The sequence below is a fragment of the Pinus tabuliformis genome, chromosome 6 (genome assembly GCF_031772625.1).
Source record: "Pinus tabuliformis cultivar Carrire ecotype Pingquan chromosome 6, CPIR1, whole genome shotgun sequence".
NCBI lineage: Eukaryota > Viridiplantae > Streptophyta > Pinopsida > Pinales > Pinaceae > Pinus > Pinus tabuliformis.
Genome location: NC_142292.1, coordinates 309,152,889 through 309,164,936, shown reverse-complemented (window position 1 = coordinate 309,164,936; position 12,048 = coordinate 309,152,889). Strand labels below are relative to the sequence as shown.

Below are 12,048 nucleotides of genomic sequence, written 5' to 3'. Positions count from 1 at the left end.
GAAAAGTTGAAAGCAAAATTATGGCAACAAGGAAGTCTACCACTCACAACTATAAAGATGGAAGTGTTTTTTCTCTTAGCCTTTCACAACCTACAAGGTTGACACCACAACAATTGGAGGAAAAAAGAGCAAAAGGGATTTGTTACAATTGTGATAGCAAATACACTAAAGGTCATAAGTGTGCTGAGAAGAAATCTTTTTACACAGATTATGAAGAGGAGGAATAAAAGGAACAAGAAACATCAAAAGAAGAGGATATAAACCAAGAGCCAACCCCAAAGAAAGAAGAAATGAATCCTACGATATGTTGTAATGAATTCGCAGAAATAACCACTCCTCAAACTCTCAAGATAGAAGGATATATCAAGAAGAAAAAAGTAATAGTGTTGATTGATTTAGGTAGTACCCATAATTTGATTCATTGTAAGATAGCCAAGGAATTGAATTTCTTTCTATATCCAACACCAGAGTGTCAAGTGATGTTTGTAAATGGAGGAAATATAAATTTCTCTATAAAGTGACATAATATCAAGCTAACCATGGGGTAATATGTATTGAATGGTCAAATTCTTTTCATTCCAATGGGTGGTGCTAATGTTGTACTAGGAGTCCAATGGTTACAATCTTTGGGGACGATAGCTTTTAATTTTCACAAACTTTTCTTGAAAATTTTTTGGGAAGGAAAAGAAATCCAATTAAGGGGTATCGAAGGGAAACCAGGGAATATAGTCATCTTTAATAGCATGAAAAATATTTTGAAGAAAGAACAACAAGGTGTGATTACACAATTATGCTTACTAGAGATTCAAACATCAAAAACATCTATTTCTCCAGATCTCCAAAAAATCTTGGACAATTATTCGAAGATATTTGAGACTCTGAAAGGCCTCCCACCTATTCGTGATTATGATCATGCTATTCACTTGACTCAAGGAAGTGTTCCTCCAAACATCAGGGATTACAGATATTCATATTCTGAAAAGAGTGAAATTGAACATATGGTTGCAGAAATGCTAGAGGCTAGTATAATTCAACCTAGTCAAAGTTCTTTCTCTGCTCCAGTAGTATTGGTGCACAAGAAAGATGGATCATGTGTATGTGTCTGGATTATAAGGAGATCAACAAACTCACTATTAAATATAAATTTCCCACTCTTGTCATTGATGAATTACATGGAGCAATTTACTTCACCAAGCTAGATCTTCGTTCAGGATATCATCAAATTATAATGAAGGCTGAAGACATTTTGAAAACAACATTAGATCTCATGAAGGTAATTATGAATTTTTTTTCATGCCTTTTGGCCTTACTAATGCACCTTCCACATTTCAAGGTTTTATGAATTCTATTTTCAAACCCTTCCTTAGAAAACTTATGTTAGTATTTTTTGACGATATACTAATCTACAACAAGTCTTGGAAGGATCATGTTCAACATGTTAATAGGGTGCTCAAACTATTTAGGAGAAATAATTATATGCAAAAACCTCCAAATGTTTCTTTGGAGTACAGGAGGTGGAACATTTGGGTCATGTTGTGTCTCATGAGGGTGTTAAGATATACCCTAATAAAATTAAATCCATTAAGGAATGGAAAATCCCCATAACCCTAAAGAATCTTCGAGGATTTCTCAGGTTGATAGGGTACTATTGTAGGTTTGTTAATAATTATGGGAGAATAAGAGCACCTTTAACAAAATTACTGAAGAAATATGCATTTTCTTGGACCCTTGAAGCAACTAAGCCCTTTGAACATCTTAAAGAGGCAATGTGCCAAGCACTGGTCTTATCTACACCAGACTTCAAAAAAACATTTACTGTGGAATATGATGCCTCAGGAAATGGAATTGGTGATGTTTTAATGCAAGAAGGAGCACCTATTAATTTTGAAAGTCATCCAATCAAGGGAAGGTATTTACACAAACCTATTTATGAGAAGGAAATGTTGGCAATACTACATGCACTAAAGCAATGTCAACCTTACCTAATGGGAATACACTTAAAGGTAAAAGCATGTCAATATAGTCTCAAATACTTTTTGGAACAAAAACTATCTTCAGAAGAGCAACAAAAATGGGTCACAAAGATGTTGGATTATGACATTGACATCATCTAGAAAAAAGGGAAGAAAAATGTTATTGCAAATGCACTCTCAAGAAAGGATGAGGATGTGGGAGCATTTCTCTATGCTATTTCTATTATCCAACCTAATTGGATAACTGGAGCAAGGGATGAATGGAAGAATTAAAAATAGGTGTGGACACTCATTCAAAAGCTGCAGCAAGATCCCACTACATCTGCTACATTTATCTAGAAAAATGACTCATTATGGTACAAAGATTGCTTATACCTTTGTAAGAATTCCCAACTCAAAAAAATTATTCTTTTGGAATTTCACACCTCCTCCTTAGGATGGCACTCAATATTTTTAAAAACTTACCACAGGGTCAGAAAGGATTTTTTTTGGGATCGCCTTAAATATGATATTCAGAAGTTTGTCGCAGAATGTTTGGTTTGCTAATGAAATAAAGTTGAGACAATTAAGATCCCGGGTATGTTACAACCTTTAGCCATTCCAAGTCAGCGTTGGGAGGAGGTCTTAATGGATTTTATCATAGGTTTACCCAAGTTTAAGAGAAATAGTTTCATCATGGTGGTAGTTGATAGACTTACAAAGTATGCACACTTTTGTGCATTATCTCATCCTCTTAAAGCCAGTACAATTGCTACTACATTTATGGAAACATTCAAAAGCTACATGTAAACCCAAAGATTAATGTACGTGATAAAGATCCCATTTTCACTAGAATTTTTTGGACAAAATTATTTTCTTGTCTTGATACTCAATTATCTCATAGCTCATCTTATCATCCTAAATGTGATGGGAAAACTGAGATAGTGAACAAATGTTTAGAAGGGTATCTTTGTTGCTTTGTATCTAATAAACAAACACAATGGGGTAAGTGGTTACCCCTGGATGAATGGTGGTATAACACTTCCTTCCATATTGCAACAAAAATGACCCCATTTATGGAACTTTATGGATATCATCCACCCTCCATCACATCATCTTTAAGAGAAAATTCTAAGGTTCAAGCAGTGGAAGATCACATTGAGCATCAAAAACAAGTTCTCCAAGTCTTAAAGGAAAACCTCATTCTGGTACATAATCAAATGATACAATAGGAAGATCAACGTCACAGTGAAAGAAGTTTTGATGTAGGTGACTGGGTATTTTTAAGGCTATAACCATACAAAAAAATGTCCCTCAAGCAAGCTAACAAATATAATAAATTAACACCCAAGTATTATTGTCCTTACAAAGTGTTGCAAAAGATTGTTACTATGGCATACAAATTGAAGTTGCCTATATCTTCCTGAGTGCACCTAGTTTTCCATGTTTCATGATTAAAGAAGGTTATCGACGACAAGCTACCAATTCAAACAATATTGCCAAAACTTGATGAAGAAGGAAAAATCATATTATAGGTTGAAGTAATCATGGAAACAAGAACCTGATAATTATGTATTCGAGAAATTTTAGAGTATCTCATTAAATGGAAGAACTTACCCATTGAAGATTCAGCATGAGACGATGCAGATTTCATACAAAAGAATCCTTAACTACTTAAACATTGAGGAAAACACTCTTTTGAAGGAGAGGGGAATGTTAGGTCCCCATAATACTAGTGGATCCTCCTTATTGTCATTATTAGTGTAGCCCCACTATAGTTATTGTTGTGCCCATGTAGACCCCATATTGTTATTGGTGTTTCCTATAAAATGCCACTATTGTTATTGTTGTGCCCTTACATTATTATTGTTATATAGGCTCTAATTATATTATGACTCCTTATACTCCTATATATACCAAGGAGGTATTTTAATTTGAATCATCCAAGAATTGTTCATTTATGTGATGTAAACGAGGTTGCCCCCTCGAAGAGGCTATTTCTCAAGTCGTTGATCTATCTTTTCTTATATTTTGTGAGTTGGTTGCATAACAAAAAACTTGTAGGACACATGAAAATTGATGAAAAAAAACTTGAAGTCACCATTTCTAGTCATGATCCGAAGAAATTAAAGAAGGTGTGTGAGCACTATCATTTGGAGGATATATAAGGTCCCCAGAGGAAGAATCCCTCACAAAGAAGCTTTCCGCATGAGCCAAACATTGGTCCACGTTATCCAGGCAGAAGCATTGGTTTCACGACATATGCTTAACGTCCTCCAAAGAGGAAAATACATTATAGGTCTCCACTTGTTTTTCCTTAAAATTAAGGCACAATAGAGATGCCATTTTTTGATGAAGAGCCAGAGAATTCATAAAATGAAGTCGTCTTTTCTTGAACCTACTAGGATCAAGGATCCATTCCATATCCTCCCACGCCAATTCCAAATCTGAGTGATATGGTCACTCCCCAAACTCTTTCGTCCAGCAACAAGATTTCCTTTCTTTTTCTTTTTTTTTAACAAAGTCGTCTACTTGTGTATTATAAAACTTGCGATTCGAAAGCTATTACAATAAGAGGAAGATTCCAAGAGCTGAGATTCAAAATTAGGCTCGCAGACCCATAGTTCTCGAAGCTCTTCTTAACTACACTTAATACTGAATTTAAACGGCTATATTGCCTTACAAAGGATCCTCCTATCCATTTATAACTGCACCGCATGAGTTAGGGGGGATGTTGGGTAACCGATTCATCCTGGAGAGGTTCCCTCTTGCTCACTCTTGTTGAAGCTTCTCCCTGCTGTCTTGCACCGCATGAATTTGCTTGCTCTCGATGCCTGATGCCATTGTGCGCAAGGGAAAGCCAGCTATTGCCGTTCACTAAGAGAATCTCAGAGTGATGCCTCCGATCCCGAAGAGCTCTCCTGCGCGCGCTATGTTTTTGATGAGTAGTGAGGGCCTTTGGATTCTTGATGAGTTTAAACAGGATGCAACGGGCGATCTCCCACTCATGAATGTAGGCGGAGTGACTGATCCTATCTGTCCTCGAGTGATCTGAGGCGCTCTGTGACTGTCCTTGTATTCTGTAACAGGTATGGGCATGATCACGCATTCCTTTGGTTCCGGGAGAGTGTCGAAGAGAAATGCTGTTGTTTCCTTGCATGTTCAGGTCCTGAGGCCGATTCCCTGTCCTGTACCCTCCGTTTTGGCAGTCGAGATCGATTTGTAGAGCAGAAGATCTCTTTTTCGCTGGCCTGTTGTCTCGAGATAGATGCCTGAGGTGACTGACAGTCAGATGCATTGGGATTAAGATATATCTATGGGATATCATGATCATATATTTCCTCATTCTCCCTCACCTGGCCCGTGGGTCTTTTGATGGCCTTGTTGGCCAGCTCGTCAGCTGTCTTATTATGAATTCTGAGGACGTGTTTATAGGTCACGTTGTTCATGCCCCTGACCTGTTCAAGGATTCTGTCTTTTGTTCTGTTCAGGGCACATTGGTTGAAGTTGCTCCCCTTGTTTAAGGCTGCTATTAGGATTGTTGAGTCTCCCATCACTAGAAGGTCATGAATTCCCCTCCTCCGCGCTATGGAGATCCCCAAAAGGAGGCTATATGCTTCTGCTTTGTTGTTTGACAAAGTCCCCAAGCTCCATTCATATGTTACCATCGTTTTTCCTTGGGGGTCCTTTAAAACTCCCCCTGCTCCAGCTATGCCTGGATTGTTCTTTGAGGCCCCGTCGAAGTGCAGTGTGTGCCTCTTTTGCCTTTGGATCCAGTTGTTAACTTCCTCTTTTGACCCTCTGATCTTCCATTCACTCTGTCCAGATCCCTTGATTGTCTTGAATTTTGGGTTTGGCTTGCAGTTGAATCTTTGAACCCATGCTTTCACTTGCTCAATTGAGTATTCCGGGTCAGCTTGTTGAATCCCGTTGGCTTCAATAGTCTCAGCTGTAAGCGCAACAGTTTTGGCCAGGATATTTGAGATCCTAGGTTTTTTGTCTTTGAAGATGCTTGCGTTTCTGGCGAGCCATATCTGCCAGCAGAGATTGGGGGGAATGCTGGACCAGAGTCTCTTGGCGAGGGTTGTGTCTTTGGTTGGAAAGGGAGAGAGTTTCCCCCAGCCTTTCTGAAGGAGAGAGACCTGGTTGGGAACCTCCCCTGTCTCTAGAGGGCTGATTATGAGCTTCCAGCATGTCGATGCTATAGGGCAGTCTATGAAGAGGTGATTGAGGCTTTCTTCCTCTTTCCTGCACATAACACAGATGGAAGGCCCCTGGATCCCCTTTTTTCTCAAATTCTCAGCTGTTAGGAGCTTGCCATGAAGCAAGGTCCAGTTGAAGAGTTTTATCTTCGGGAGACTTTCGATTTTCCAAGCGTTCTTGTGATATTGCCAATTATTCAATGCAGCTTGATTTTGGAGCGCTTTGTAACCTTCCCTAACCGAGTAGGTGCCTCCATTTGGATCCCATATGAAACTGTCCTCTTTCCCCTTGCTTGTGGGAGCTGCTCCTGCTAATGAGAGTTTAAGGTTGTTCCATTGCTCCTTTAGTCCCTCAGGAAGATGCCTGATTTTCCAACCTTTCCATTTGTCATGGTCCCAATTTGAAATGTCAAAGAGAGTTGTGAGATTTTTATCAGACATCCACTGCTGCAGCTGCCTCAGATGGGGAAGCTTTTCCTTGGCTTCCTGACCCATTATTTTGTCTTTCCATATGCTGGTTTGCTTCCCATTGCCTGGGGCTTTGGAGATATGAGATTTGAGGAGAGTTAAAGATTTTTTGATCAGCTTCCAGACCGGGGTGCATTGTCTTTCTGTGATTGTGTCGGAGAGGATATTGCTGTTGCTTCCACTTAGGTATTTTTTTTTCAAGACCTCTGCCCACCAGGAGTCTTTCTCAGTTAAAATTCTCCATATTAACTTGAATCCCATTGCCAAGTTTGCCAATCTGGGCACTTTAATTCCTAGCCCGCCTTTTTCTATGGGGAGGATGACCTTTTCCCATTTTACAAGACTGAATTTCTTCGTTTCTTGCTTTCCACCCTTCCAGAGAAAGCTTCTAAGAATGAGCTCCATGTGTTTATGGATACTTGAGGGGGCGAGCGTTATGGCGAATTGATAAATAGGGAGGGCTGATAAGATGGACTTGATAAGGATTGTTCTTCCTGCTAGATTGAGCCAATGCATCCCCCAACTTTGAAGTTTGCCTCTAAGCTTCTCGATCAAATTAACCCATACTTCGTGTTTGATTGATTCTTTGGCCAGCAGGAGTCCAAGATACAAGAAGTGAGACCAACTAGATTGGGCTGGAATTTCCAGAATCATAGCAATCCTTTGAGTTATATGTCTTGGAACATTCCAGGTATATATTTTGCATTTGTTGTTGTTTAGTTTTCCCCCCGATGCTTGAAGGAAGAGATCAAGGATGGCCTTGAATCTCCTTGCCATAAGGCTTGAAGCTCCACCTATTAACAGAGTGTCGTCTGCAAATAGGGAGTGATTGATCCCTTTAGCTCCTCTGATTATGTCCACTCCAGTGATTTCCTTCAGCCTTCTCTTGTTTTCTAAATGCAAGCTTAGGGTTTCCGCCATTATAATATAGAGAAAGGGGGATAAGGGGCAACCTTGCCTCAATCCACGGGTGCTTATGAAGGCTCTGCAAGGCCTCCCATTGATGAGCGGAGCTGTCCAATTCTGAGAGACACATTCCATGACTTTATTAATGAAATTCCTTGAAATCCCAAACTTTGCAAGCACAGTCTCCAGGAAGGCGTGATTTACCCTGTCAAAGGCACTAGCCATGTCCAACTTGATTATCATTCCTTTCTCATTTCTAGTTATACTGCTGTGTATTGCTTCTTGAATCATAATTACATTATCGGTTATGTGCCTCCTGGGAAGGAACCCACCTTGAATGTCAGAAATGATAGAAGGGAGAATTTGTTTCAGCCTGTTAGCTAGGATTTTTGAGATAATTTTGTAAGACACATTGCAGAGGGAGATGGGTTTGAACCTATCAAAAGATTGGGGGCTTGGATCCTTTGGGATGAGGGCTAGGAACGAAGATTTGACACTACTTCCCAATTTGCTTTTAAGGTGGAAGTTTCTCACCATTCTGAGGAAATCTTTTTTGATGATATCCCAATGGGTTTTGTAGAAGCTTACCGTGAAGCCATCCGGGCCTGGAGCTTTGTCCAGGGGCATGCTGTTGATGGACCACTCCACCTCTTCTGAAGTGATTTCTTTATCCAGATTGCTGTTTTGAAATTCAGTAACCTTCCTTTCAATAATTTTGATGAAGTCCGGGTTTTCTTTGTACTGAGGGTCAGCTGAGAGCAGGGATTGAAAATGGTTTGTCGCGGCCTCCTTAATTTCCTCACTCTCTGTTAACTCTTTCTCATTAAACCTTATCTTACCTATATTATTTCCAGCTCTCCTTAACTTGAGGCAGTTGTGAAAGAAGGAGGTATTTTTATCCCCCGACTTGATCCAGAGACATCTAGACTTTTGCCTGAGCTCTTCCTCCTCTTTTCGATGCTGGTTGTATAAGGCTTTGTGCATCTCCGCTTCTACCTTTTGATCTTCTTCTGTTTCTTGAACTGTCTCCCTTTCCTGATTCCATTCCTCCAAGCTTCTTTGCAACTCTGTTTTTGTCCTCATCTCCTCGTTTGCGTGGTTTTTTGCCCAGTTTTTAATAGCGATTCTTAGGTGTTTGATCTTTGATTCCCAGACATAATGCGGTGAGCCTGTTATCTCTATCTTCCATGACTCCTTGATCAGAGATTTGAAGTCCTCGATGGCGTCCCAGGTCTTGTTATATTTGAAAGGGAGGGGGCCCAAATTCTCTTCTTTTTCCAAGTGCAGCGCTACCGGTTTATGATCAGAAGTGAAGCCCAGTAGGATTGAACTGTGGACCCTTTGAAAGCTGATTGCTGCACTCTCCTGTACAAGAATTCGGTCAAGTCTTTCTTTGATATTGTCTCTGCCTATCCTTTTGTTAGACCATGTGAAGCGGCCATTTTGAGGGGGGATGTCTATAAATTTGTGAGCTTGTATGATGTCCTCCAATTTGTCTCTGAATGGATCAGTGAAGTACTTCCCTCCAAGTTTTTCTTCTGCGTTTCTGATTAGATTCAGATCTCCTCCAAGAAAGATCTTCCTTCCTTGTAAGGTCTCTATATCTGCTTTCAATGATTCCCAGCAAGTGGCTTTGTCCCTGAAGTGGGGTGGTGCATATACATTGTAGATTGTGTATTCCTCCCTCAGATCTAGACTTTGCATGTCGATTCTAATCCACCACCTGTTTGGATTGCTGTTTATGAGATTCCATTTGCTTTTCTTCCATAATACACCTATGCCTCCTGATGCTCCTATTGCACTCACGGCTGTTCCTGAATACCTTCTAAACTTTGAGGTGCTGATTTGGAATTCTTGTTCACTGATTTTGGTCTCCTGGAGTAGGAGGAAGTCTGGTTGTTCTGAGTTCATGAGATCCCGGACTGCGTTTAATTTGAGGGAGGAGCCCATCCCCCTACAGTTCCAAGAGACCAAAATCATCATTTACCTATTTTGTTGTGGGGCCCGATTTTCTCCTTCGTTTTTTCGCCGCTTCCCTTGTTCTTGTCCAGATATGTGTCTATTGGTTGCTGTGTCCCTGTGGTCATCTCTTTTGCTGCATTCTCATCTCTTATTTCCTTATTCGATTTCCTTCCCACTTTCCTTGGTGGATCCGTGGCTATGATATTTTCCTTTGTTTTATTCCTTGTTAGGATCCTTTCCACTGTGCGAGGGGGGGAAGCCTGAAGGGGGGAGGAGGGGGGGGTTCTGTTGCCCTTGGGGGATGGAGGGGGGGATGAGGGTTCATCGGAGGCTAGGGTTTCGAAAGGGTTGGAGGATGAGGGAATGGAATGATCCATGCTTGATGGGACGGCGGAGATGGGAGGGATGTCAGTGTGGGGCACCTCTGGTTCAGGGGGAGGGTTTGATTTCTTCTTTTTTTGAACTACTTCCCATGTTTCCTCTGTGGGTTCAGAGCTGGCATTGACTTCTATTCTAGCTTTGGAGCACCTATTAGCAAAATGACCATATTCATGACATACCTTGCATTTGAAGGGAAGTTGCTCGTAATCCACTTGCTGTATGTGTGTCCACTGGTCCACTCTGAGCTTGACGGCTTCTGGTAATCCTTTGCCCAAATCCACTTCCACGCAGATCCTCGCACAGGCGTGCATATTCTCTTTTGGCTCCGCTCTGTCCACATATTTCCCTATTCCGTTTCCGATTGCTCTAACTGATTCATCAGCCCAGCAGTGGAGCGGCAGATGCGGAAGGCGAACCCAGACCGGGACTGCATTGGGGACATCCATTTCTGGGTCGAAGTCCGGGGTCCAGCGGTTGAGGTAAAGGCCTCTGGTATCCATGAAGTATGGTCCATTCCTAAAGATTAGGTTGCGGTCCTCCACAGTTTCGAAGAGGAAGGTGAAGAAGCCTCTTCCGCAGAATCTTATCGCAATTTTCCCCTGAACCATAGCGTTCCAATTTCTTTCCACCCATCTTTGGACAGTTCGGGAGGACGGCCATAACCCCGTGAACTGCCCAACTAGACCCCGTTCTGCCAAGGCAACAGCGGATCTCCTTGGGAGGATTGGGGGGAGAGGGATCTCCGGTATTTCATCAAGCTTCTTGATAAATTTTGAAGCCGTGGGTCGAATCCGTTCTGGATTGTTCTCTGGGATAAGAGATGCAAAAGATTTCTCCATGTCGGCCTGACCTGTATCAGGAGAACCCATCATGCCGAAGGCGATTCTCAGGAAAAGGGGGGAGGCAAGAGGCCCAGCAGAGGGAGCAGCAGGCTGCCCTCGGCCTCAGCACGAGCAGCAGCGGGAAATGGGACGGAAGGCCCAGGGAGGGAGGAAGCTAGCGGAGCAGGAGGCTCGCAGCGGGGGCTGCGGCCCAGCAGCGGAGCCGCCAAGCGCAGTCAAGGGCTCGAGGGTTTCATCGCCAGAGAGAACGCGCGCTCCATTTGATCTTAGATTTCCTTTCTTACCTCTAAAGGAACAACATCAAAAAATGTTGCAATAGAGTCATAGGAAAAAGGGAAAACCCTTTTGTGCCCAATGTTACCTCCACCACCCCTTCTACAACTCATTCTCTACCTAGGAGGCATGACGAAATTTTCCAAAGAACATTGTGGACAAATACAAGAATAATTTCTTCTAATAATACTATAGAAAGGACGAGACATGGGTTCGTGAAGACCAAAACTAAAGAAAACTAGATCATCACCTACACAACACATTGTAGGACCAAAATCCAACAAATTGTCAAGCTCATTGCATTGCAATAACATAACGTGATGCAAAGACAACCAATGTGACTTCGTAGGAGAAAAAATAACGAAAGATGCTGGAACAAAACCCAGAAACTCTAATTAAAAATATAGTATAAGTAGAAAACCGCTAACACAAAACACTTTGGGAAAATTGAAAAAGGCACAAAATGTGAAGGGCCATAGCTTCAACTACAATCTTCTTCTATTGCAAAAAATACACCACTAATAACAAATACCCACGAGGGTTGCAAAAAATTGTAACAACCCCAGGTTAAAGTTTCATGTAATAAAGGATAATAAAGGAAAAATAAAGTTTCGTGTAATAAAGGATAATAAAGGAAAAATAATACGAAGGTCATGGGACACATATTCCAAGTTGAATGTTGGGAAAACACATTAGTGGGCATCTCTTGTGGTTTAATAATGGCTATGGAAATTGACAAAGGAAAAGAGGAAATAATTGGAATTTAATTATGAAAATAAAGGAAAATAGGAGAAAAGGAAGGTGAAGAGACACAAATTTGCATGAAAGGAAAATTAGAGGAAAATGAAGAAAAAGGGGACATCAATGACAAAAAGACATCAGAAAAATAGTTCACAGGTTTTTTCAGTTTATTTTTGGCTCTCATTCACTCTTGCACACTTAGAGCATTCTTGGAGCACTTTAGCATTCACTTGGATTTTGAGAAAGGAAAGCAAGCAAGCAAAGGAAGGAAAATGACAAGCAAAGGAAAGTGAAGGGAAGAAAGGAGAAGGGTGGATCAAC

General features: G+C 41.1%; 1 protein-coding gene across 1 annotated transcript; it reads right to left on the bottom strand.

The window, feature by feature from the left end:
- Window positions 1–5,266: 5,266 nt before the first annotated feature.
- On the bottom strand, window positions 5,267–10,740 carry LOC149258545 (uncharacterized). The gene is made up of 2 exons (XM_089421950.1): window positions 10,051–10,740; window positions 5,267–9,403 (listed from the first exon to the last, which is right to left on the bottom strand). Exons 1-2 carry the CDS (start codon window positions 10,738–10,740, stop codon window positions 5,267–5,269), a joined length of 4,827 nt encoding a protein of 1,608 aa, XP_089278076.1.
- Between the last annotated feature and the right edge of the window lie 1,308 nt (window positions 10,741–12,048).

Excerpts from the sequence above, each read along its gene's own strand:
- LOC149258545 (XM_089421950.1), bottom strand. The coding sequence starts at position 10,740 with ATGGGTTCTCCTGATACAGGTCAGGCCGACATGGAGAAATCTTTTGCA. Across the intron at positions 9,404-10,050 it reads AACTTCCCTTCAAATGCAAG|GAGACCAAAATCAGTGAACA; the intron begins GTATGTCATGAA and ends CTCCTACTCCAG.